This window comes from Vitis riparia, chromosome 10 (genome assembly GCF_004353265.1).
Source record: "Vitis riparia cultivar Riparia Gloire de Montpellier isolate 1030 chromosome 10, EGFV_Vit.rip_1.0, whole genome shotgun sequence".
NCBI lineage: Eukaryota > Viridiplantae > Streptophyta > Magnoliopsida > Vitales > Vitaceae > Vitis > Vitis riparia.
In genome coordinates, this window is record NC_048440.1 from 20,370,097 (window position 1) to 20,397,750 (window position 27,654).

A 27,654-nucleotide genomic window follows, 5' to 3' on the forward strand; every position below is an offset into this window, starting at 1 on the left:
ATTACTCCACATTGTTAAATTCACTTTCATTAATTTGTTGTAAAGGTAAAGATGCATTTAGCTTGATGATGATATCCTTTTTAAACTTCTAGGTAATACAAATTAAAAATTGATCAAGGTTTTCAAAAATTAAGGATGATTAGGAGTGGGAGATTCGAGCTGCGGAGTAGGCAATGATGCTCAAGGACCTTCTCTATGTCATCGGGTTGCTATTCGAGGTGCAGGGAACTCTAGCGGGTGTAATACTATATGCTCCTCATCTTTGGTTGCCTGAAGCACTTGTTGCAAAGGATTGTTGCTTCCATTGAGGACATTGTTTCATGGATTGTAGCAATAGAGGCTCATGTTCAATGCATTGATACTACACTCGTAGTTCTGGAGTCTTGGGTTGTTGCATAGCTTGGTCTGAGCACCTATCCATTCCCCTTATGTGCTAGCTTATTGATGATTGTTGTTACTAGATATGTAATTTTAAAGGCTTGGAGTTTTTCAAATATAAAAAGTCTTATTATATGGGAAAATAAAGACATTAAGAGAACAATAGTTATATCATCCAAAGTTTGAACCTCCATCTCTCAAACTTTCTATTTTCATTTTTAAGTTACTATTCAAATATCAAAAAGCTTTGGACTTGAAACGTTGCAATTTTGATAAAAACTTTTGAGCAATCCATTAAAAAACATTTTCTTGTAAGAGTAGATATCCCTGATAAGATAAATCTATGTACCATCTTCTCATGTTTAATAAATTACTTGCAATTGAGACACCATCTCGTGGTGCTAGATAGTTTTTCCATATTATATTTCCTATCACCGTATGAGATTGATATTAATTACATATACATTAAATTAATGTACTTTCATTAATTATTTAATAAAAAATGACAAATAAAAAATTAATAATAAAATTTGAATTTAAGATTAATTCATAGACTACCTAATCATCACCCTTCATGTAGTTCATATATCAAGACTTAAAATTTGCTTCAACCTTTTTAATATATAGAATTTAGGCCTCAGCTATATTACAATTCTACTATGGATAGAAGTTTAGAACCTCGTAATTTTTACATGGATGATATTAGATCAAAATGAAGTTCAAGGTCTTTTTTTTATTAATGGTGAGTCCACATGGTAAATGTAGATTTATTTTAGGTAATTAGCTTGACATTACAATAATAATAATAATAATAATAATCAAAATCATGGTTATATCTAAAGAGTGGTTGCATTGACCACTATAGGGCTTCTGACGTAGTGTTCTCCATCTGACCATATGAGCCTTCCAAAAACATACTCACCTCCCTCACCATCTCTCTTTGCTTCCAATGTCACCTTGAATGTTTTCTCTTCATTAATCTTTTCAAATTTAAGCGTATTGGGCTCCACCTTCACCGATATTCCGCTAGGCACTTCAGTTCGAACTGTGTATGTAGCTGGGGTTCCAACATTCTTCAGGGTCCGAGTCACTGTTACCTTGCCTGAGAGACTGGGGACGGTAATTGAGGGGTAGTTTAAATCCAAAAGGCTCATGGGCTTTGATGGGCATTCATATCCCTTGTCCACAAATGTTGAAAGTTGGGTTGCATTGTAGCCAATAGAGCACAGAAAGTTCAAGTAGTCAGTGGTGGTTAAGTCATAGACCAAACCTGGGTCCATTGCACGGCTAGGCCAGAGATGCCCTGCACCATAGCTGAAGGGGCTTGCCTCTCCAAGTGTCTCATTCACCAAAGGTTGCCTCACGTTAGTTCTAGTTCTGGCTGGGATCCATATTGTGGCCAACGTTAAGCAACAGTTGTTCATCTTAATAATATTCTCAAAACAGCATAACTATACAATTTATGTCCAGGAAATTTAATATATGGTACTGACCGGTGGTCATGATTGCAGATCTTAAGGCTGATGGACTCCAATCAGGGTGAATCTTCTTGAGAAGGCCTATTGTTCCAGCAACATGAGGGCAAGACATTGAAGTACCAGATATGATGCTAAAGGGAACACGACGATCATCTGATTGAAGATCTGTAGGCCCTGTTGCTTCTGAGTAAGCCGCTACAATTTGCACTCCGGGTGCAGTGAGGTCAGGCTGTAGATTAAAATCAATATTGTTGGATCTTACATTAATGTTAAAGAAAATTAAGGAAATTGTTTTAGCAACTGACACTCCTTGCCTCAGATTTTGTGGTATGATCGCTGCTAGAAAATTGGGTTTCATGTCAAACACCAACCCTTGATACTAGCAGGGGTTTAGCCTTCCAATGCAGGGGTGGAATAAAAAGGAAACTAAACTGAAGCTCCTCTGAACTACTACTTAATTTATTTGGGACTATAATACGTAACCCACCTTGAGGATTTCTGGAGTGATTGGATTAGGGCCCTGAGACGAAAAAGAAGGCATGATGGGTGCTGCTACTGTACCCACTTCAGTTGCCCCACTGATGTAAGCAACAGGGTACCTGAAAGTGGAAACATGAAAATATAAAAAAAACTTTCCTTAAATACTAAGATGATCATCGAAGAAAATGGATTTTACATGGTATCAGGAAGCTAACAGCCGGAATTAAGCATTTAGGGGCAGAAAGAACATTACTTGGTAGTATGAATGTATAACAAAATTGAAAGACCATCAAATGCAGAGACAGGTGATGTAGGAACAAAGTGGGGCTCAGAAAACGATGTATCGGTGGACAGACGGTCGGAAAGAATCATCCCGATGCCACCTGCCTGAGCAACCGCCCAGCTCTTTTCAACATTTTCATTGACTCCAACCAGACAGTATACAATCTTCCCTTTCACCTTCTTTGGGTCCAGGGATCCAACAGAGCAAACTTGTCTACAACATCCAGAGAAAGCAAATGTTACCAGTCATGCCTATAGAGTTGGGGATGCCAATTAACAAACTCGACATGGAATTGGATGGAGTATCAGTCTACTTACGCATCACTTGCAGAAGCATTAGCAGCTCTAGCATCGACAGAATATACCAGGGGATAAAACTTCTCGGCTGGTAAACTATTGGTGTAGAAGCTCCGGCCCTGATTAAAAACAAATCACAAAATTTGAATACAGAAGAATATACATGCTTATACAGACCATGAAGACTAAAAGAAATGTATTTTCTTAAATTGGTAGAATTAAAGGACTCACCTTGAATTGCTGGTTATTACCCAGCGTGACATTAGAGGGAAAATCCCTATCAATTGTACTAGCAGCAACAGTTATAATCCATGGTGCCATGTTTTTAACACTTCCAGGCGTGGGTCCTTCATTCCCGCCAGCACAGACAACAACAATTCCATTCTGGACAGCATGAAGAGATCCAACTGCGATGCTGTCTAAGAAATAATCGCGAGATACGAATGCAATTGAAAGGGAGAGGATGTGAACGCCATCATGTATGGCAGCATCAATGGCAGCCAATACATCAACATCATTGCAATCTGGCCAGCAAGACTTGTATGAAGCAACTCGAGCACTAGGAGAGCCGCCCTTTGCAGTTCCGTAGCCTGAACCCAAGAGGTTTGCTCCACCAACAAATCTACCACCAGCTGTGGACAGTGTATGCGTGCCATGCCCACTTGTATCTCGTACAGTTTGGTAGGAAGAATTGAGCGGACTCCCCAACTCTGCTTCAACCCCTTTGTTGAAGTACCTCGCTCCAATCAGCTTCCTAATCATTACAACATTCATTTGATATTTCACACACAAACCAAAAATAAGAAAAATTTATCATGTTACTCTGCATGTCAAGAAAAATCTATCATGCATTTGATATCTCGTATGGAGCAGGTGTTGTCTATTAAATAAATTTATAAACCATTTTTTGGTATTTAGTAGATTATTTGTGGTCAAGAGTCTGCCTTATAGTTTTTACACATGATATATTGCTAAGTTGTTTTTCCACTTTATATCTTGTGTCATTGTGTGAGATTGATATTGCTTGTATATGCATGGGATTGATGTGTTTTCACAAATTAATTAATCCAAAAAAACAAATAAAAATTGATAATAGAGTTTGCACTTACAATTAATTGAAAGACCACCTATTCATCGATATCCAGGTAATTTCATATATCAAGACCAAGTTTCCTTTGGCCACTTTAATATCTAAACTATAGACCTCATCTATAAGATGATATTAGCTCATCGTTTATGAACTCATCGTTTTCCATGGATGATATTAGATCACAATAAAATTGAAGGTATGTCCTTTTTATTAATGGTGAGTAATTTGTTTATGGTAATTACTCTTGAGATATTGCATACGGCTGAATAAAAACTTGGTTACATATGAAAAGTGGTTGCATTGACCACTATAGGGCTTCCGACGTAGTGTTTTCCATCTGACCATATGAGCCTTCCGAAAACATACTCACCTCCCCCATCATCTCTCTTGGCCTCTATTGTCACCTTGAACATTTTCTCTTCATTTATCTTTTCAAATCTCAGTCTCTTAGGTTCCACCTTCACCGATATTCCACTAGGCGCCTTAATTCGAACCGTGTATGTAGCTGGAGTTCCAACATTCTTTAGGGTCCGAGTCACCGTTACCTTTCCTGAGAGACTCGGGACAGTTATTGAGGGGTAGTTTAAATCCCAAGGTCTCATGGGCTTTGATGGGCATTCGTATTTGTTGTCCACAAATGTTGAAAGTTGTGTTGTGTTATAGCCAATAGAGCACAGAAAGTTCAAGTAGTCAGTGATGGTTAAGTCATAGACCAAGCCTGGGTCCATTGCACGGTTAGGCGAGAGATGCCCTGCACCATAGTTGAAGGGGTTTCCCTCTGCTAGTGTGCCATTTGCTATAGGTTGTCTCAAATTACTTCGGGTTCTCGCTGGGATCCATATGGTAGTCAATGTTAACCAACAGTTGTTCATGTTAATAATAATCTTAAAACAGCATTACTTTATAATATATGTCTGAATGCGGATCTGATGAAAATTTAACATATGGTACTGACCGGAGGTCATGATTGCAGATCTTATGGCTGATGGGCTCCAATTAGGGTGAATTTTTTTGAGAAGGCCTACAGCTCCAGAAACATGAGGGCATGCCATCGAAGTACCAGATGCGATGTTGAAGAGAACACGACGATCATCCGATTGGAGAAATGTAGGCCCCCTTGCTTCTGTGTAAGCAGCTATAATTTGCACTCCGGGTGCGGTGATGTCAGGCTGTAGATGGGCATCAAATAATGTTGGATCTTACATTATTGTTAAGAAAATTAAGGAAACGGTTTTAGCAACTGACACTCCTTGCCTCAGACTTTGTGGCATACTTGTGGTATGATCCTTAACTAGTCTAGGCACTTTTTTTCACTGAAAGGACACTTGGGTTTCATGTCAAACACCTACTGTTGATACTTGCTGGAGCTTAGTTTTCCAATAGGAGTGAAAGAAAAAAAAAATTCTCCACGGAACAATTAGTTCATTTACATAGAAGAAAGAGAACACCACCTTGAGGATTTCGGGAGTAATCGTATTAGGACCCTGAGACGAAAAGGAAGCCATGATTGGTGCTGTGACTGTACCCACTTCAGTTGCACCACTGATGTAAGCCACAGGGTATCTGAAAGTGAAATAAAAAAGAAAAAAAAAATCCTCAAACACTAAGATGGGTCATCTCAGAAAATGGATATTACACGGTGTCAGGAAGTAAATAAGTTCTTTACTTCGTAGTGTGAATGTATAACAAAATGGCAAGACCATCAGCTGCAGAGACTCGTGAAGTGGGAACAAAGTGGGCTTGAGGAATCAAAGTAGCGGTAGTAAGATGGTTAGCAAGAATCATCCCAATGCCACCAGCCTGAGCAACCACCCAGCTCTTCTCAACATTAAGTGCATTGAGACCACTCGGATCAACCAGACAGTATACAATCTTTCCTTTCACCTTCTTTGGGTCCAGGGATCCAACTGAGCAAATTTGTCTACAACACAGACAGAAAGCAAATACAGCAACAGCTAGTCAAACCTGCTCTACAAATTATGGATTGGTGCTATTTGATGACCCCCAATTATCAAAATCCTTAGTTTTGTATTTTGTGCAGTTAAAAGGGCCAAGAAGGCTGTTATTACCAGTCCCTTTATGGTGCTAAGATATAGTTGGTTACCAAACAGAGTCTATCTGCATCAAACCAGAAGAATCCGGATGCCTCTAGAATGAGACCTAGGAGTTGGTGATGCCAAGTGCCAAGATCAAGATGAAATTTTGATAGGTTGTCAGTTTACTTACGCGTCTCTTGCAGAAGCATTAGCAGCTCTAGCATCTACAGAATATACCAGGGGATAAAACTTCTCGGCTGTTAAACTATTGGTTTTGAAGCTCAGGCCCTGATTCAAAACAAATCACAAAAGCTGAATCAAGAAGAATATAAATGTGGATATACAGACCATGAAAACTAAAAGAAATGTGTTTTCTTAAATTGGTAGAATTAATGGACCAACCTTGAATTGCTTGTTATTACCCAGCATGACATTAGAGGGAAATTCCCTATCAATTGTACTAGCTGCAACAGTCAGAATCCAGGGTGCCAAGTTTGTAACACTCCCAGGCGTTGGTCCTTCATTCCCGCCAGCACAGACAACAACAATTCCATTCTGGACAGCATGAAGAGATCCAATTGCGATGCTGTCTAAGAAATAATCGCGAGATACGAATGCAATTGAAAGGGAGAGGATGTCAACGCCATCATGTATGGCAGCATCAATGGCAGCCAATACATCAACATCATTGCAATCTGGCCAGCAAGACTTGTATGAAGCAACTCGGGCACTAGGAGAGCCGCCCTTTGCAGTTCCGTAGCCTGAACCCAAGAGGTTTGCTCCACCAACAAATCTACCACCAGCTGTGGACAGTGTATGCGTGCCATGCCCATTTGTATCTCGTACAGTTTGGTAGGAAGAATTGAGCGGACTCCCCAACTTTGCTTCAACCCCTTTGTTGAAGTACCTCGCTCCAATCAGCTTCCTAATCATTACAACATTCATTTGATATTTCACACACAAACCAAAAATAAGAAAAATCTATCATGTTACCCTGCATGTCAAGAAAGTTTCTGCTTTCCCTTTTGATTAGTTACATAAGAAAATTTTGCATATAATGCTTCTTGTGGAGTTGAGGTGGAGAGCAGGTGAAGAGGGAAAAACCTGTTGCACTTAACGTCATCATTGGGCTCACAGTAACCTTTCCACTTTGATGGAATCGGTCCCATTCCTTGGTCATTGAAACTTTCTGATTCAGGCCAAACACCTACCACAACCACCATGGATTTAGAAAACCATTAGGCCAAGGAAAAAGAAAAACCAAAGTTGATTAATGAGGGTGGGTTGATCAATTTAAGCCACTAGCTATAAATAATGAAATATACCCCCTTGCTAAAATTTTAAGTCTTTTTCTATTTAATTAATTTCATTTTATATCAAAGACAAATTTCATTAGTATAAGCTACAGGGAAGTAATTCATATTGATCACATTGTATGAACGCAATAACACTAACTAGCTTGGTGATTCCTCAATCTGTTTCTGATAAGCAAGCCAAGAAATATTTCAAAAGAGTAATGCTACTGAACGGAGATGACTCATTGAAAGAGTAACTTTTAATATTCTACCATATCTCAAAGCTGGTTAGCAAATCAAGATTACCACTATCTATGTTTCCAATAATTATATCTTCACCAAATCTCGCCTTAACCCAGATAGAATCTGCAGGAATCTCTCCATTTCTCTCTAGTCCAAGAAACTCCCAAGACCGAGTAGTTTGCAGTTTATGTTTCTGGTTTAAGAAAATAGATACAACTCCTGGCCGCTCTGCATTCAAAACACAATATAGAAACACTATGGTGCTTAAAAAGATTGAACTATGGGAAGGAAACGAAGCATAAAGAATGTAAATATCTATAGCTGCTGTTGTGTGTGAGTACTGTACTTGAGAGCTCTGCTGCCTCTTCGTCTTCCAGGTTAGCAGCAAAACCATTTATGTGATGTGTGTAGGAGTAAAAAATTGATTCTTGTGCTTTCTCCTTGCTGCAGCAACAAAAATAGAATGGATCTAAAGCAAATAATATAGTAGCCAGTAGTGTGGGATTGATTAGTAATATTAATGTTTATCACCTGCCCAGGCAAGAACCCAAAAGATCATGATGGGAATCAGTAATTCTGTTGAGATCCATTTCAGAAGTATGTTGAGATCCATGTGAATGGCCACCAAGGTACACCACGTAAGACTGAAGAATAATGGTACAGAAAAATCAAGTAACAACAGATTAAGACAGGTAGTTAGCCACTTAGAGAATTGAGGGAGATAGAGAATAATGCTTACCCGTTTGAGAGCCAGTGTCGGACACTGCATTACAGAGAAGAGAACGAAAAAGAGAAGGAAAAGAAGAAGATTCATAATCCCCATTTGATTCCCCTAGATCTCTGGGTTTAGAACCTCTGCTATATGTTCTTCAATTAAGATTTAAGGGGGGATCTCTGCTATCCCTTTTAAAGTATTTGCTACCTCAAATTGTATGGATAATTCAATATTAATCTATTTTTATCGAGCTTTGACCCAAAATAGTGTGTTTTAAAAAAAAATTCCAAAAAATAAAGTTGTTTTCAAAATAATGTTCGATCTAATGCGTTTGTACCACATAAGCTGCCATGTCATAAAACCGTAGTTGGTGACTACGGTTTTATTTTTTTAAAATAGTTAGAAACCGTAGTTACCAATCACGGTTTTAACTTTAAGTTTAAAGCCGTTGTTAGTGACTACGGCTTTGACTTTTTTTTAAAATGGTCAAAGCCGTAGTCACCAACTGTGGTTTTAATTTTATATATATTTATATATAACTTTAATTTTTTTAATAAAAATATTATATTATTTTGATTTTAAATATACTTATTTCATTATTTTAAAAATAATAATATATGAAATTAAATAATTGATATTTTTAATTTGATATAAATATATTTTTAAATTTTATTAAAATAATATACTCTATATTTAATATAAATATATTTAATTAATTATATTTAAATATAAATAAAATATAATAAATTATGAAAGTCTATTAAAAAACAAATAATATAAATTATTATATTAATTAATAATTTTTTATATACTATATGTAAGTGGTATATAATGTCACATCTATATAAGTTCAATTAAGTTTAAAATTTATCATATTTTAATTTAAGTTCATAATATTATATCGATGTGATAATAATTTATTTATATATTTAAATAAATATGCTAAATTTTAAACTTAAATTAAACTTTTATATATATATATATATATATATATATATGTGTGTGTGTGTGTGTGTGATATTATATACTATTTACATACAATATATAAAAAAATTATTAATTAATATAATAATTTATATTATTTTTTTCTTCAAATAGGCATTTATAATTTATTTATTTTAAATAAAAATAATTTATTATATTTTATTTATATTTAATTTTAATTAAATAATTATATTTATATTAAATATAGTGCCTATTGTTTTAATAAAATTTAAAAATATATTTTTATATCAAATTAAAAAAATCAATTATTTAATTTCGTATGTTATTATTTTTAAAATAATGAAATAAGTATATTTAAAATTAAAATAATATAATATTTTTATTAAAAAAATTAAAGTTATATATAAATATATATAAAGTTAAAACCGCAGTAGTCACCAATTACGGTTTTATGACATAGCAGCTTATGTGACATAGATGCATTAGATTGGGTATTATTTTGAAAACAACTTTATTTTTTGGATTTTTTTTTTAAAACGCACTATTTTGGGTCAAAGCTCATTTTTATCAAAATGTATAGTGGATGGGTAATAATAGTCAATAGGAAGCTTTTGTACACCTCTAGAAAATTTTGCCAAGCACCTTTTCTTTTCTTCGAAGCTTAGCCTAAGTCTACAAGAAAATAGTATGGTCATCACCTTTTTATAAATAAGTTGGAGATCACAGTTCATAAGTTTCTACTGTTCTAAAACCGATAGCTAGAAAAACCGGCTCCACTTCATGAAAAAAAATTATCAATATGGCTTTACCACTTTGTTGCAGGTGCATCTGATCGAAAATGAAATGAAAGGAAATACTCAACAGGGTCTTTTCATACCAACAATTTGGCCATCTTTTACATGTTTGGTCATAGTAAAGGATAATGTTGCCTGGCGTTGATTTATAAAGCATGGAAGACTAAGAAAATGTAGAAAAGAGGATAATTCAAAACCGGTGTGCTCTGAAATAGCTTCTGGGATTACAATGGGGCCAGAAGGCTCTCCAAGTGAAGGTTACCGGAAAGTCCCTAGGAGGGAAGGTCCTACTAGAGAACATTTATAATGTTAAAAAATTTGACTCAACTATCAAATGATATCATCAATTCTTGATATCTCCACATTGTGAAACTCGCTTTAATTCATTCGCTGTGTTTAAGGCAGTGTTTAACTTAATGGCGATATCATTTTTAAGCCTCTAGGTAATGCAAAGCTGGTGCCGTATGAAGACTTGAATTGTCAATGGCGTAGCACTGTTGCTTTCGTTATACGTTCCTGTGCTTGCTGATGAGGCCCTAGTGTCTCTTCATCCTGCAGGTTCATTGTAGTTGGTCCAAGAATCATCAGAACCAGCCAACCGTGTTGCTGCCTTGAGCCAAAGGCTGCCAGCATTGTACCATGAGTTACTAGGTTCAGCAGCGGGCCAGGCTTGAATGTGCAGTTGTCCTAGTAACATAAACCCTGAAAATTTTTACAGTGAGCCCTGTAGGCTTCATCCTAAAAGGACGAACCACACCTGGCAACTACTTCTACCTTACTTCTTTATTTATTCTATTACGGGTTGGCTTTGACTTGGAGCACTGTTCTCCACATGTTGAGCGCTTTCCCATTATTGATGGGACCTCCGGGTCAAAGCACACGCATTGGAAAAATATCTACTAGCGACAAGGATGATTAGATGTCCATGAGACCGCACGACCTTCTAGGTACACGTTTTAGTAACTTAAGTGATGAAGGCAATGGAAAGGAAGTGAAGTCTCATTTATATTCTAAAATAATTTATAATTAAATATAAATAATAATATTATCATATAATCATAAATTATATTTTTATAAATATTATAAAAATATGGATATTAACATGTAATTGATTTATTTTATTAAAATAATAATAATTTAAAATTTGATAATTTATAGTCCTATTTTTAAAAATTATGAAATTTAATTGTTTGTCAAAAACAACAAGGACGTTAATTTTTTAAAACAATTTTCAACAGTTTCATTGACTGCAACAGACAGTATACAATATTCCCTTTCATCTTCATTGGGTCCAGGGATCCAACAGAGCAAAGTTGTCTACAACATCCAGAGAAAGCACATGTTACCAGTCATGGCTATACAGTTGGTGATGTTAATTAACAAACTGGAGATGGAATTTGGATGGAGTATCAGTTTACTTAATCATCGCTTTCAGAAGCATTAGCAGCTCTAGCATCTACAGAATATACCAAGGGATGAAACTTCTCAGCTGGTAAACTATTGGTGTAGACGCTCCAGCCTGATTAAAAACAAATCAAAAAAGTTGAATACAGAAGAATATACAAGCTTACACATAAACCATGAAAACTAAAAGAAATGTATTTTCTTCAATTGGTAGAATTAAAGGACCCACCTTGAATTGCTTGTTATTACCCAGCGTGAAAAATCCCAATCAATTGTACTAGCTGCAACAGTTATAATCCATGGTGCCGTGTTTTTGACACTTCAAGGCGTGGGTCCTTCATTCCCGGCTGCACAGACAGCAACAATTCCATTCTGTACAGCATGAAAAGATCCAATTGCGATGCTGTCTAAGAAATAATCGCGAGATCTGAAGGCAATTGAAAGAGAGAGGAAGCCAATTCCATCATGTATGGCTGCATCAAATGCAGCCATTACATCAGCGTCATTGCACTCTGGCCAGCAAGACTTGTATGAAGCAACTCGAGCACTAGGAGAGCCGCCCTTTCCAGTTCCATAGCCTGAACCCGAGAGGTTTGCTCCACCAACAAATCTACCACCAGCTGTGGACAGTGTATGCGTGCCATGCCCACTTGTATCTCGTACAGTTTGGTAGGAAGAATTGAGCGGATTCCCCAACTCTGCTTCAACCCCTTTGTTGAAGCACCTCGCTCCAATCAGCTTCCTAATCATTCCAACATTCATTTGACATTTCACGCACAAACCAAAAATAAGAAACATCTATCATGTTACTCTGCATGTCAAGAAAGTTCTGCTTTCCCTTTCGATTAGTTACACAAGAAAATTTTGCATATAATGTCTCTTGTGGAGTTGAGGTTGAGAGCAGGCGAAGAGGGAAAACCTGTTGCACTTAAGGTGAGTGACCTTTTCCACTTTGGTCATTGAAACTTCCTGATTCAGGCCAAACACCTACCACAACCACCATGGATTTAGAAAACCATTAGGCCAAGGAAAAAGAAAAACCAAAGTTGATTAATGAGGGTGGATTGATGTCAAATTTATGAGAGGGCAAATGATAGTCTAATTGTTTTGCCAATTAAGTTATTTCAACCCATTAATCAATTAACTAGGCAGCTGTGTATAGATTAATTTAAGCCACTAGCTATAAATGATGAAATATAACCCCGTGCTAAAATTTTAATCTTGTTCTAAGCAATTAATTTCATTTTATATTAAAGACAAATTTCATTAGTATAAGCTACAGGGAAGTAATTCATATTGATCACATTGTATAAATGCAATAACACTAGCTGGCTTGTTGATTCCTCAATCTGTTTCTGATAGGCAAGCCAAGAAATATTTCAAAAGAGTAATGCCACTGAATGGAGATGACTCATTGAAAGAGTAACTTTCAATAGTCTACCAAATCTCAAAGCTGGTAAGCGATCAAGATTACCAGTGTCTAGGTTTCCAATAATTATATCTTCACCAAATCTCGCCTTATAACCCAGATAGAATCTGCTGGAATCTCTCCATTTCTCTTTAGTCCAAGAAGCTCCCAAGACCTAGTCGTTTGCAGTTCATGTTTCTGGTTTAAGAAAACAGTTACAACTCCAGGCTGCTCTGCGTTCAAAACACAATATAGAAACATTATGGTGCTTAAAAGAATGTAAATATCTATTGCTGCTGTTGTGTGTGAGTATGGTCCTTGAGAGCTCTGCCGCCTCTTCATCCTCTAGGACAGCAAAAAAACCATTTATGTGATGTGTGTAGGAGTAAAAAATTGATTCTTGTGCTTCTTATTGACTATTATTGCCTATCCATTAGCTTTTGGGATTACAATGAGGCCAGAAGGCCCTCCAAGTGAAGCAATTTTTCTGCTGAAGATGATTCAAAACCAGTGTGCCCTGAAATAGCTTTTGGGATTACAATGAGGCCAGAAGGCCCTCCAAGTGAAGGTTATTGGAAAGGAGGGAAGGTCCTACTAGAGAACATTAATGATGTTAATTCATGAAAAATTGTAAATCATTAAAAGAAAAAAAAAACGACATATTGAATCATAGATTTCTTAAGCTTCTCTTTAACCATATAAATTTCTCTAATTTTGTTTCAATCAATCTCATGTATATGAGTAGCCTACTCCTTTGGAGTATTCAATTTAGTTCTGTTACTAGTCAAAAACTAATGGTTAATGAGGCAGACATTTTTGTATGCACTCCCTTTTTAAATAGACTATTTCACTGTAAAGACCTCCAAAATCATCAATTATTGAGGGATGAAAACAATCTGGTTCAACATCCAGCTTAAAAGTTGATAAAAAAACAACACAACATCAATAAAATTCAACCGAGTCAATGAGTTCTTCCAAAAAAATTGATTAACCCCACTTCTTGTCATGTCAATGTCAAGCAAGCATTTAGTCTTTGAACCTGCTATTCTAGTGAATTACAAAATTTGAATTTCAACTATCAAATGATATCATCAATTCTTGATGTCTCCACGTTGTTAAATTTACTTTAGTTCATTTGCTGTAAAAGTAAGGCAGATTTTAACTTGCCGACAGTATCCTTTTTAAGCTTCTAGGTAATGCAAAGTTAGTGCTGTATGAAGACTTAGAATTATCAATGGCATATTGTTGCAGGGGTAATGTCAAGACTGAGAACTTATTCCACTGAATATCTTGCTTTTGTTATTCATTCATCCTGCAGGTTCATTTCAGTTGCAGGGATGGAAAACCACTTCCTTGTCTTTGTCAATGCAGGGAGCTTCATCATCTTTCTCAAATTATACCTTTGACTGCCTTATAATCTACCAACCTTTTACCAGACATTGATGAGGCTTTAAATCTGAACATTGGATTACTTGATGCTGGATTGGTTCCTGATAGAAGCCCATTATTGCCATCTGATAAGTCAGATGGTCTACCTAATTATCATTGAAAAAACGTGATCCAATATAATTAATAAAGATGCCCAGTTTGATTCATGACATAACTTTGGACACTAGTCAAATGCCAGAATAGTTAGTGAAGTACATCTCAGAAATTTAATCACCAATCAGCCTTTTCCAAATCACATGTGGGAGGGGTTTTGTCCAGAGAATTTTGATGATTAAAATTTCGTTATGTTCAGTAAAATCTGTCTCATTAATGCCCCAATCCTTTTAACTTTAGATACGGCAGAGAAGCAGGGTGCCTAAACTAAAACCAGCCAACCCAACAGGTGACAGTAGCAGTGTCCTATGTAGTGGTTTTGGCGCTGTCTAGAACTCATCAAAGCTGTTAACTGTTCTGGCCCATAAACAGGTAATGTTAATTTGAACACCCCTGAAAATAGAAGAGAATAATGGGAGACGGTCCGCCTTTTCCAATGACAGATAAGCCAAAGTTGCCTACCTGCAAAACCCAGGCACTTTGGCTCTATCTATGGAACTATTTGTAAGAAAGAAGCCTTTCCTGCCGCCTTCTCCATGTCCTGTCTTTCTCCTTCCATGGAGTTTCTTTTGTCTTGGGCTCCTCTACTTTTCCTATTTTAACAACTCCTTAAATCCAACTCCTCATTGCTTGTTGCTCTGAACTTTGAAGGAGTGAGAAAGAGAGAGTCCTAGAAAGCTGAAATTGATATATGGACATAAAGAATAAGAAGACTACTGGGATTGAGAGATACGGATCCCCTGCCCAAGCAGTTCCCCTGGGTTTCCTCTAGCAAATTACCTGTGCTACTTCTGAACTGTAAGTGTCTCTAAATTTAGTTCTCCTCTGCCAAACTGTTAGCACTCACTTTCTCCAACAATTTACTAACCACAAAGCTTTCTTATTTAAAATTAGCTATTTGGAGTTTTGGGGTTTACCAATTAATTATGTTTTCAAATTAATAATTATTTCTATGCATTTGTCTTGTTCTAATTGAATTACATGAAGGAGGTCATGAGTGGTCAATCACATTTTATATCAAACATCACTTTCAGTTTCATTGTTGATCAAATAAGGAGATCAAATCAATCTCCCAATGCATTTATTTGTAGTAGTAATGCATATTTTCTGGATTTCTGCAGGAGATGAAGCTTGAGGCTGACTGACTTCTATGATTTCGTCTCGGAATATTGTTCTGCCTGGCTCCCTGAATGCCATCTAAGAAGCTTGTTAAAGAGTGTTGACAACCTTCCTATTTGGCATGAGGGGAGTCAAGCAGGCGAAACACATGGTGATCATGATGTCAAGCTCATTTCCATGGAGGCATCACCTCTTCCAACTGATCAAAATCTGTAATTTTCTTTCCTCTGTTCTTATCATACAGCCAAACACCTTATCCATTTTGCCTTCTCAAATAAACTAAAGGTGTAGCAACAATCAGTAGTCTTAAAAATCCCAAAGAACTGTGACCATTCATTTTCCAATTTATTCTTCAAAGTACATATGTTCTTTTTCTTTTAGCTTTTGGGAATTAAAATATCTTATCAAACCTTTATGCGTAGTTTGAGGTTTCAGCAGTTAATTGATGGTAGCCATGAACCAGACCAGGGAAGAAGAGTCATGCCTGGTTCTGAACGTCATGGATATGTGACTGTGAGGGGACCATTGCATACTACATGCTTATTGTTGCCTGGCTTTGTATGTTGATATCTAGTGTCATAAAGATCAGAACTTCCAGTTATTTCTGTATAACTAACTTGTTATTGTTTCATAAACTACAGCTTTGATCAGTGGTCGGTCATTTCTGTACCTTTCTGGGCTCCCCTTACCCTTATGCCACATTAAGCCCCCAAGGAGTTGTTGGGTGAAACATAGCTTCGAAGAAAAACTAGAAATCAAAGAGAAAAAGGTTCCTCTTAGCTTTATCGTTACTCGCTTGTCTTGGATCAATCTGTATCTTTCCTGGTTGGCACTCCAAAGCTGAAAAAGAGTCCAACTTCAGTTGCCAAGTTTGACTTGGCCAAGATAATGACCAGGCATTTAGCATGAAACAAAAAGTTCAATCACTTTTCCACAAACTTTTGATGGTCATTCTAGGTACTAATTCATATGAACCTGCTTTTTCACATTCTGGCGCTTCTGTTTTCTGGTGCAATAATGTTGATTGATTTGGAACATTCAATCTTCCATCTAAATCTCAGATGGGAATCCAAAATTTGTGTGGCCACCTAATGAGATTGCTTTTTTCTTTTGCCATTTTGTCCATCTACTATCATTTTGTTCATGAAGCTATAATTTTTCTTTCCTGTTACCATGGGCCCTCCAGTCATAGTTCAGAATGTGTGAACTTCAGACCTTGTGCTTGCTTGGATGAAAAGGAACGGAGCTGGTCTGAGGATTCTTATTCTGCTCTATATAATATCCCTGAATTGAATACTCTGCTGATTAGGTTGGATGAGTTTATTTAAGTCAGTAGAGTGTCTGGCAAAAGCCATAAAGGATCAGGAATAGACAGATGGCAGTTTTCAAAAAGAAACCAAAGATTCCTAACACTGTCAGAGCACTTCTGTGATGCCATAACTCAATGCAGTGACTTGGACTCAACTTTCTGTAACTATAATATTTATATATGTTCTTTTCAAGGATACCTAACCCATGGTCCTGGAATTGGGACACACATCTTGGTGCCCGATCTGCTTCCCACCTGCAGATTGGAGGTCAGGACCCAACAGGTTATAGAGGACAGCAAAGGTGGTTTTTGAAACAGAAGTGGGTCTTCATATGGAAGTACTGGTAAAGGTAAAAGGGTGAATGAGATGACTGGAAAAAGTTAGTGTAAGCCTTGATATTGCTTTGTTTCTGGTTGCTCCATTTTTAGTCGAAAGTGGATGGAGGGATTCTATTTGTATTCTCTTTTGACAGCAAGGTGAATTATTAGGCAGTGAATGCACAGTAGATATCCTTCATGAAAATTTTGGAAAATCTGCCATGAAATAATTCATATAAAAAATTTGGTTGGTGGGATTTTGAGTGGAAGAGAGACGTACCCAGCTTCACTTCCTTGGTGATATGGTCCATGACAATACCTTTAGCTCATGTTTGATTTGTAGGATATGGCATGGGAGGTGATGATAACAAAAAAAAAAAAAAACCATAATATATTTCATATATGATTGATAATGAAATACAATAAATCATCTCATCATGTATGATAACATAAGTGGTGAAATATATTCTTTATCATTTATTTTAATACATCCATATATATTAATCCTAGATTAAAATATGGAACATATATGGATACACATATTATATATCGTAAATTTATTTATTTTTTAATTTTAAATATTTTATATTAATTATTTTGTAAAATAAAAAGTTTACATTAAAAAATTAAATTTGTGGTTATATATTAAATAACATATATATATAAAAGAAATTTCATATTTTTTTAAGCTCAAATATTATAATACAATATAATTATTATTTTAAACAAATATCAAATATTGAAAAATGATATATTTTTAATTTCATTTTTTATTCATTTTATGAATTAAATATAAATATAATATAACATATCATATTAAAATATCACATCTCATTAAAATTAATATATCTTATCATATCATATCATATCATATCAATTAAACATATGTCGTTAGTCGGTCGTATCATATTCTTCCAATCAAATATATTTTGAAGGCATTAACCAATGAATCGAAGGTATGGACTTAAAGAAATGATAATTAATAGCTCATATGTTGCTAGCTCAAGAGTTGGCCAGTGGCAGCCAAGTGATTAGAAAATAGCATCTCTGATACCCCTCTGAATTTAAGTAATATACAATCACTGACTCTATATATATGAAAGGTGAATCAGAGGCACAATCAAATATTAAATACTAGAGAAGCCTAAAACCCAAGGTGTGTGGGATAAATAATTACAATATTTCCTGCTCTAAATAAATAAATGATATGATATTTGGATACATTTCAAAATATAAAAAAATATTTTTAAAAATTTTTAAAATTAGGTTTGGTATCCAGTGCTAATAGCACACTTAGCAAACACACATGATGAGGAAAGTAGGATCCTGGTTCTGAATGCCTTTTCAGCATTTCAGTTTGAGTGGCTGCCAACCACACAGCTGGCTGAATTCAGAACCACTGAAATTTTAGCAGCTGTTGCCATGATAACCAGTCATTAGCAGGTCTTTTTGGATTTCAGATCAGCATTACCTTCTACTTCATATTCCAAAATGATCATCTCTAATTTGTCCATATTCCATTCCTAATCATCCCAAATGCTGAAACTTCTTCTAGCTAGACCCTCTTTTCATATTCCTCCTATATTGGTGAAGAATATGCTTGGTAAATCCAATCATCCCTCCAACATTCCCTTCCAGCCCTCCCAAAAGACCCAATGCTCCAAAGGGTTAATCACTTAATTTGGTTGATCAAGCTCAGATATAAAAGAGAAAGGGACTTGGGTTGTGGTTGGAAAGCATTAGATGAGAGGCAAAGGCATGTGAGTGTGGAGGTGGAAAGGAGGATGGTCCTGGCTGGACAGATTGGGCAAGTGGGCTAGCTGTACGCATGCCTATTCCTTTCAACTCCCAGTAGGGAAAAAAATGAAGGCAGACATTGATGTAAAGAGAAAAAAAAGGGCACACCCCACCAATGGTACAATTGTAAAGCTGATTCTTCATGCATCCTCCAGGCTCCAGTGGAGGATACAGACTGGTTTCATGTTATCTCCACTGCACCCAAGGGTCAAACCATTAAAATTTACTAATTCAACTCTTTCCCAACCAAGCTGATCACTTAGCCCATCCTTTTCCCAACCACCTTTGGAAAAATAATTATAAAAGATGTCCCTAGTTACTCATATAGGGATGATTTTTATAATAAGAGGGGATTAAAAAAAGGGATTAGTTTAGTGAAATTAGTTATATACTAATATCCATGTTCGTTTTTAACTTATTATCGTATTTTTATATCATAATCATACTTCAATGTCATGATTTCCTTTATATCTTCGACAATATTTTCTGTCCTAATCACATTTTTACTTTATTATGATGAAAGTGAAATTGCATAAGCAACAACCACAAAAACTAATCCTAATCAAAATTATTGGTTAGATAGGTTTATGGGGTTGGGTTAACCCTATACAATAAATAAATTACCGTTGCTATATGTGATTAATTTATAGACTGATGTATAATAAAGGTATGACATACTTAGTATATTATATTAAAAATTATGGTGTTAAATAGGTATCATATCCGTCTCATAATCTAGACTCTTATAGTATGTATTTAAATTTGAATCAATTAATAAAGATTCGAATCAATATATTTTAAGAAAAAATTTCAGATCTAAGTAATAAAAAATAAAATCCCTTTACCATACCAAATCGATATATACCGAAAAACATCATCATTAAGATTACACCAAATATGTATTTAAGTCCTATTATTTTGTATTAATTTCGATTTTATTATTTGTATATAATTTCATTCTTTTATATCTTAGTTCTATTATTTGTAATATCATCAGACCATCTAGATTTTATCACATATTTTGATGATCTGAATTGCATAAATACTGAAACACTTAAATAATTAAGGACTTAAATACCAAAGAATAAGAATATTTTCAAGATATCAACTAATAATTTTTTTTAGAAAATGTGGCCATTTTAGTGGTCTATAAGTGACTTTTATAACGTAGAATCACCAATGTTAGATTGTACGGACAGTAACGAAATTCAATTCATTGACTATTGGTAGTAAAGGAAAATGGTCAACATTTGGAGGGTGGGATTTTGTTTGATGTATAATATGATAACACGTGTAAAGAATCTGTTGGTTCAGATGAAAGTTTACTCAAACTTGTGTGCTCACACTTGACTCTTTCCAATTTCAGTCGTGCAATCTCTGCAGTCAAGTCCAGTTGATCGTTTCCTAGAGAACGTTAACGACCAACCGTTTGGGGAAGGATCAAGGAGGGCCGTTAGATCTCAGAAAATATATAAATATATAAATACATAAAAAGAATAATAATTATCTTATATTAAAATAAATACAGCACACACAAAATCTCAAGCGAAATATAAGGAAAAGGGGTAAAAATCCTCTGCAACAGGCACCTTCTCTCTCTCTGGATCAGTGTTGTGTGAGACTGAAACCCTAGGCGAGCGAGGAATCAGTTGAGCGGAGCATCAGGCGGAACCCTAGCTCTATCTCACAGGACTCTCATCGGTGGATTGGGGGCTGTCGCTGCAAGCGTTGCTTCCAAAGGCTAGTGTCATCATGAAGGGTCTCTTCAAGTCCAAGCCCCGGACTCCGGTAGAAGTCGTCCGTCAAACGCGTGATCTCCTCATCTATGCGAACCGCAGTTCCGATACTCGCGAAAGCAAGCGGGAGGAGAAGGTTTTTATTCTTGCATCCAGCGCAATTTGGTTTTGTTTCCGTTCTTTACGTTGTCTTTTTATCCGATTCAGTAGGGGCCGTCACAGATTCCTGGTTTGACTTAGTGTTTTATTTTTGGATCTGGATCGGTGGTGTCCAGTGTGGAATTCGTAGTTTCTATGAGCTTTTGTATGGTCCTTGAGAAAATTAAGGAAAAGGGAAGGAAATATATGTTGAATCTCATGTTTGATGTTGTGTTTGGCTTATGAAAAGCATGGAATGACATTATCTATGTTAGATTGTTAAATTAGACTGATGGAAGTTGAGTGATGAAAATTCTAAAAGATTCAAAATTTGATTCGTTTCTTTTCTTTCCTCCAATTTTCTCAAAAACCCAACGAGCATAGTGAAACTCGTATCAGTTTGTGTTGTTTTGTTTGGCAGTGTGGCTCTAGGTGACATTGTAGAAAAACCCGACCTTTCTTACGATTTTGCTTCTGATAATAAGGAAAAGTTGCAGATAACAAATATATATATGCAGAGAGAGAGAGAGAGAGAGAGATTCGATAAGAAAAAAATTAGATAGTAGGTTAGAACTAGAACTTATGAAGGAAAAGTATGTTATTTGTGAGCCAAATGTGTGTCATTTATCTTTAATCAATGCCATTGCATTCCATATACCTTTGTTGTAATTTGCATTTTGGTTCTCAAAAGTTTGGGGTGGAAGCGGCATGTATATGGACTTTTGAAGAAATATGGCTTCTTATACTCCATATTTGTGTCCTTAATTGTCTTATTTAGTGGAGTGTTTTGGCCTATATTTTATATGGTTATTTTTTAATTTCTAAATTTATATTGTTATTGCCCTATAATTTTATATGGTCTTTGTTGCTTTCTAAATTTTATATTGCTTCTTCCCTTTTTTTGACAGATGTCAGAGTTAAGTAAGCTCATCCGAGAGTTAAAATCAATACTTTATGGAAATAGTGAAGCTGAGCCACAAGCAGAAGCTTGTTGTCAATTAACCCAGGAGTTCTTTAAAGAAAATACACTGCGACTTTTAATCACTTGTCTGCCCAAATTAAACTTGGAGGTACATGGACTTTTTGTTTAAATACTATAGATGTTGATGTTAATTCGAATTGGCTGACCATCTGTTATGGGTTTTTCTTTACATTCACGTACTCCAAACTACTAAAGCAATTTTTATTCGTGTGTTCAATATCTTTATGAATGCTATTAACTTCTTAAGAATTTTAAAATGTGGAGTTCCCAAGCTCTTTCTATATGGTGATTTTTTATCCTCATGTTGCTTACCTTTACAAGGATCAATTTTTGCAGACCCGCAAAGATGCCACTCAAGTAGTTGCAAATTTGCAAAGGCAACAAGTCCAGTCAAGGTTGATTGCTTCTGATTACTTGGAAGCTAATATTGATCTTATGGATGTTTTGATCTCAGGGTAAGCTATTTATGCTCAAGATTTTCAAAACGGGTGATTTTCATTTTCTGATTTTCCTCTCGGTAGGTCGGTTTGAGATGTCTAATCATTGGCAGCTTGACAACTTGTCTTTGAGTTTGATAGTGTCTGAACTCTCTTGTTTGGATTATCTTTCTTTAGTGTGTGCTTAGCTTCCTATCAATGGAAGAATCTGAAGAAATGTAGTTTGTTTGAAATTATTATCAATCACTGTACTACTGAAGTTCGAACTAACATTTAATTAATCATGTCCCATACTGCATTTTGGCTACTGGAGGTGTTTGGAATAATATATCAGAAGGGTTTCTTTGTGTGTTAGAATCACTAGATCCCATCAAATGCTTTGAGAAGGCAGGCATAAATGAAAATACACTTTCTTAAGATACTTTTTTAGTGAAATTCAAGCAAAATGTTTTTTTCTTTATTCCTTGCAAATTTGAAGTAAATTTTGGTAATTTTGTGGTAGAGTTCTGAAATCGTATCTGCTGGTTAATTCTTAATGCTGACAGTTTGACAGCTCCTCACTAGTTTGCATTTCTTGTTTATTAAATTAATTCTTTTTGCATGCAATTTTCATTATTTTTAGATACTTGTAGGATTTTATTGTTTTGCCTGATGCCTTCTTTACAGGGATGTTTAGGTCGTATGAAAATCTTTGTTAAGGCTTCTATCAATGCTATTTGTTGGTGTATATTCTAATCGGATTCTTCTAATTCTCAAATTCTGGTTTATTTAGTTATGACAACACAGACATGGCTTTACATTATGGTGCAATGCTGAGAGAGTGCATACGCCATCAGACTGTTGCCAGGTAAGCTAAAATGAACAGGGACATCATCTGGTAATTCCATTCTTAAAGATTGAACTTTTACAAGAAATGAAATTACTTTATCTTCCTAAATAGTTACTGGCTAACAGTCAGGCTTCTCAACCATATCTAGGATACCTTTTCCTATTTTTCCAATGAATGACAATCATGCATGTTGTTGTGTTTTGGAGCTGCATTTTTCTATTTTGATACAAATTTTTACCCCAAAAATGATGCATTCTAAATATGCCAAGATGCTTCTCCCTTAAAAGGATTTTTAATGAATTAGTATACCCCAGAAAAGTTGAGAAAATAACGGTTGCTAAAGCTTCCCTCAATGCTACTTCTGTGGGAGCTTCATTCATTGTCACATCCAAATGCTGATTCATGAATCTCATGATTATGACTGCCTCCCAAAATCTATTGCTTGTTGACTTGGCACGCAATGACTTGTTATTGATCTAGTACTTTCTCATACTGATATATTGGCATGCCTTTTTATGATGCATGCCTCTGCATAACTGTGCATGGAAATACATAAAATAGTTTATTATATCTTTTCCTCAAAGCACTTATGTTTATAGTATTTAGTTTAGACTCCAGGACCTAGTTTTGTGGAGTCAAAGTTCCTCATCTATAGTTGCATGCAATAAATAGGATCCTTAACAATATCTTCAAGCATGTATATTCAATAGAAATGGCTGTTAGAATTAATGTTTGATGTGATTGTACTTAATGGCATGTTCCTTGTCCTTCCTGGCGATGAAATAATTCTGTAACCTTTCTGGTTAATATTTTCGATATCCTTTGAGCTGATTTCTTGATAGTCTCTGTCCAAAGGCAGTTTGACAATATCTTTTATTATTATTATTATTATTATATGGGTTTAACTGAGTTGAATTTTCTAATTTATGGTTTTTTTTCCGACAGGTACGTCCTGGAATCAGCGCACATGAAGAAGTTTTTTGATTATATTCAACTTCCAAATTTTGACATTGCTGCAGATGCTGCTGCAACTTTTAAGGTTTGTGGATCTGACCAAATTGTTAAATGACTTTTAGAACACTGCCTCTCTCTCTCTCTCTCTCTCTCACACACACACACACACACACACAATGACACTGCCTCTCTCACACATACACACATGGGTACACACTCAAGTTGGCACACAATGACACCCATACACATGATTTCACCATTTTTTTTATCAACAAATCTAACTAACAGTCTTTGATAGACTTTGGGTCTCTTATATACTTCATGCTTTTCACTCTTACAAGTTACTGTTTGATGCTATGACCAACTACTTCAAATAGAAATAGAATTTTGCTTGAGATGGTTTTTAAAATTTCTTCGGTTTTGGTGGGTCCATGTAATACATCCTGTCCACGTGTATACATGTGTTATTTGACTGTTTAGTTATTGAATCCCTTCCAATTCTGCAACTGTTTATTCATATATACATGTGTTATTTGACTGTTTCGTTATTGAATCCCTTCCGATTCTGCAACTGTTTATTCATAATTTTTGCCTGTTGGCAATTAAAGAGGGTGTTGAAGGTTGTCTAATTTCTAGGATTTAAAATAATCAATAATTTTTGTTTTTGGGATGCTGATATCTGTTTTTAGAAAGGGACTCTGAGTAATGTGGTTGAGAATTATTCTTATGGCTTCTGATATTTTGTGATCTTATGTTTCTGCTATGTGTGCATGCTTGCAATTGCTCTAATATGAACCTTGATTATGACATTTGCTTGCAGGAACTATTGACGAGACATAAATCTACGGTTGCTGAATTTCTTTCTAAGAACTATGACTGGGTAAGTGGTTTTCTCATGGTTTGTATATAAGCATGTGCACACTCTGGTTTAGAAGCATTTGTAATGTACTTGATTGAAGAAACATATTAGTGCTCGTAAGATCCTTGAATGAGCTTTGTAACCGGGTTGTGCCCTGTGCCTCCCTCCCTCTTCCCTCTTAGGGTCTTGGTGTTCAATTTATTTTTTCTTATAATGAAAAAAGAAAAAACCCTGAGGGGTAGCTCAGTTGGTCCGGCCTTGGGTTTGCTCCCCAATGGTCACCAGTTCGAGTCCCCTCAGGGCCATTGGAGGTTTACCCGGTCGTTAACTTCAGGGCCCGTGGGATTAGTCGAGGTGCGCGTAAGCTGGCCCGAACATCCACAGTTATCAAAAAATAATGAAAAAGGAAAAGAAAAGAAAAGGAAAGCCAGATCCTTAAATGAGAAGTATATCACACAAGAATGAAGAAAATGTATAATGCCTCATACATAGTAATACCGTGAGGCGAAAAAATAGTCGTTTGTAGCATCTAGATAGTACTGTTGGAAAGGCATCAATTTTTAGACCAATGGCTTGTTTCATCTGCATTTGCATCTTCACAATTTAGTTATCTTTATTAATCATTTCTTGCACAAAAGCTTGGTCAACACATTTAGGATCAAATTTTTTTGGGACAAACATAAATTTTGCAACAGAATTGCATGGAGAATATGGCCACATGTAGGTTTGAGTGCTGGAAGAAGAATCATGTAGGCAATCCAGTAGTTGGGGTATGTCTTTGGTTGAGTTGAGTCTATATGTTGGATCTTTAATAGTTTCCAAATGATATAAATGGTTATATCCCAGATATTTGTTTCTCAATTTGTTATATTTCTTTTCATATGTGTCTGATTCACTGTCACTCATTATTCACCAACTTTATTCCCTGTTCAGTTTTTTGCAGAGTACAACTCAAAGCTATTGGAATCTACCAATTATATTACCAGACGACAAGCTGTGAAGGTACAAATGATACTTGTGATTTTATTCATTCTGTTGAAGGGCTCATGAAAAGATTGGACATGCAGACATCTGATTCTGTTGATTTCTACTTTCTTTATAAAACTGCGTCTTTGTTTTAAAGTTATTCTTTATAGGACTGCAATAAATTATTCTCTTTTGATGCCCTTGTACTTGTTCATATAAACCTGAAGAACATCTCAGAGATTACTTTGGGCTTGGTTATTGATATGTTAATTGTCTTTTTAATTGGTTTGCAATAGGTTGTAATGATACATTTCTTTTAGTTCAGCTCTAGTTTGGACGAATCCAAAAACCATAATTTTATCCAGACTTTACCTGAAATATCATAGTATTTTAAAATGCATTTTTTGGCCGTATAACATGTTCTTGAACATAGAATTAATGTTGGAGCTGCATTTGGCATGATAGAAACTTGTGTAAATAGCGATAGCTATATTTATTTATTTATTCCTTAAAAATCCTCTTTAATTTGTTTCAGCTGTTGGGAGACATATTACTTGATCGTTCAAATTCTGTTGTGATGACAAGATATGTGAGCTCAAGGGATAACTTGAGGATTCTTATGAATCTACTCAGAGTATGGTGCTCTTTTACTTTGCTTCATATTTTGTGTCCTAACAAGGAACCTTCCTCCCTCTCCTTCTCTTTCAATCTTTTTTTCTCTTCCACTCTGTCCATATAGTGTCTGAATTGAAACTTATTGTACAAGCAAACAAACAAACATATGTATTCTCAGATACCGGCTATTGGAATGATAATTTTTTTATCCTGTACATGATGCCACTGGCATTTTGAGATGGTATTGGGATTACTTTGAACCACATAAATCTCCCTTCTGGTGACCATCTTCCCGAGTATGAAGGACTAAAAATTTTAGTAACTACTAAACTAATGAGACATTTTAACAAAGCTTTGATAAATGTGGATTATCTTCTTTTCAGGAGTCAAGCAAGAGTATTCAGATTGAAGCTTTTCATGTTTTCAAGGTATTGGATCTAAATATTCACTTACAGCACACAATGTACCTTGCTTATTTTCAAGGACGCCCTTGGTAATTTTATTTGTGTCTGTGAATTTCTACAGCTGTTTGCTGCTAATCAAAACAAGCCCCCGGACATCGTGAGCATACTAGTTGCAAATAAAAGCAAGCTTCTTCGACTGTTTGCTGATTTCAAAACCGAGAAAGGTATAAAAGAAAAGACTCTGGATTAATAATTTTCAATAGCAATCTTTAACAGTATCCTGAATTGAACTGTCACAGAGGATGAACAGTTTGAGGCAGACAAAGCTCAAGTTGTGAGAGAAATTGCTGCCCTGGAACCTAGAGACCGGCCATGAGTGTGCTTTCTGTTGAATGTGTAATCTCATCTAGATGTTCTCCCTCCCCGCCCCCCCCGCAACATTTCCATTTGTGAATCATAGCCTGCAACAGATGCCACTTTCTACTCTCTACTTCACCATCCTCCCTGGTGTTTCAAATGCTTCTTTTGTGTATTTTAAATATGAATATACTTGTATAAAGAAAAATATTATTATTATTATTATTTTCAGAAGAAGATTTCGATGCCAGCATAAAACCATGTTGCAGATTTTTGGGCGATTAAGCCCACCATCTAATCAATAAGTTGTCTGTATTCATGGATTAAGATTCACTGGCTCAAAATAATGGAACTGGCATCTTCTTTAATTTTCTTATAGTACTACTGATTTCCAAGATTAGCCATTTCAAGTTTTAACATCTGAAGAAGAAAAAGCCTCAAGGTTAT

General features: G+C 35.6%; 2 protein-coding genes and 1 long non-coding RNA gene across 6 annotated transcripts; 2 read left to right on the forward strand and 1 right to left on the reverse strand.

Annotated features, from left to right (window-relative positions):
* Positions 1-1,009: 1,009 nt before the first annotated feature.
* On the reverse strand, positions 1,010-8,533 carry LOC117923712 (subtilisin-like protease SBT5.3). 4 transcript variants are annotated; one of them, XM_034842137.1, is made up of 12 exons: positions 8,319-8,521; positions 8,111-8,223; positions 7,926-8,023; positions 7,643-7,807; positions 7,146-7,248; positions 6,444-6,966; positions 6,232-6,329; positions 5,890-5,926; positions 2,590-2,795; positions 2,344-2,455; positions 1,872-2,085; positions 1,010-1,759 (listed from the first exon to the last, which is right to left on the reverse strand). In XM_034842137.1, the coding sequence occupies exons 1-12, from the start codon at positions 8,400-8,402 to the stop codon at positions 1,215-1,217; spliced, it is 2,298 nt and encodes a 765-aa protein (XP_034698028.1). In that variant the 5' UTR covers positions 8,403-8,521; the 3' UTR covers positions 1,010-1,214. The 4 variants fall into 4 exon arrangements, with proteins under 4 accessions (XP_034698028.1, XP_034698027.1, XP_034698025.1 ...); XM_034842136.1 differs by having other exon boundaries at positions 2,590-2,788; positions 5,883-5,926; XM_034842134.1 differs by lacking the exons at positions 5,890-5,926; positions 6,232-6,329; positions 6,444-6,966 and adding exons at positions 2,937-3,034; positions 3,147-3,669 and having other exon boundaries at positions 2,590-2,832.
* Positions 8,534-14,846: 6,313 nt separating this feature from the next.
* LOC117923518 lies at positions 14,847-16,444 on the forward strand. Its single transcript, XR_004652633.1, has 2 exons — positions 14,847-15,185; positions 15,509-16,444. It is a non-coding gene; the product is annotated as an uncharacterized LOC117923518 (long non-coding RNA).
* Positions 16,445-20,478: 4,034 nt separating this feature from the next.
* Positions 20,479-27,575, forward strand: LOC117923348 (putative MO25-like protein At5g47540). The gene is made up of 11 exons (XM_034841606.1): positions 20,479-20,802; positions 21,713-21,874; positions 22,123-22,241; positions 22,996-23,070; positions 23,998-24,091; positions 24,827-24,886; positions 25,799-25,867; positions 26,367-26,465; positions 26,830-26,874; positions 26,972-27,074; positions 27,150-27,575. Exons 1-11 carry the CDS (start codon positions 20,683-20,685, stop codon positions 27,224-27,226), a joined length of 1,023 nt encoding a protein of 340 aa, XP_034697497.1. The 5' UTR covers positions 20,479-20,682; the 3' UTR covers positions 27,227-27,575.
* Positions 27,576-27,654: the final 79 nt, after the last annotated feature.

Bases quoted from the DNA above. Each gene is read 5' to 3' on its own strand.
- LOC117923348 (XM_034841606.1), top strand. From the start codon at position 20,683: ATGAAGGGTCTCTTCAAGTCCAAGCCCCGGACTCCGGTAGAAGTCGTC. The intron at 23,071-23,997 runs GTAAGCTAAAAT...TTTTTCCGACAG, and splicing joins CGCCATCAGACTGTTGCCAG to GTACGTCCTGGAATCAGCGC. The intron at 24,887-25,798 runs GTAAGTGGTTTT...TTCCCTGTTCAG, and splicing joins TTTCTAAGAACTATGACTGG to TTTTTTGCAGAGTACAACTC.
- LOC117923712 (XM_034842133.1), bottom strand. From the start codon at position 8,402: ATGGGGATTATGAATCTTCTTCTTTTCCTTCTCTTTTTCGTTCTCTTC. The intron at 7,249-7,642 runs GTAATCTTGATT...TGGTTGTGGTAG, and splicing joins TATTGGAAACATAGATAGTG to GTGTTTGGCCTGAATCAGAA. The intron at 6,330-6,443 runs GTTGGTCCATTA...GTTTTGAATCAG, and splicing joins GTAATAACAAGCAATTCAAG to GGCCTGAGCTTCAAAACCAA.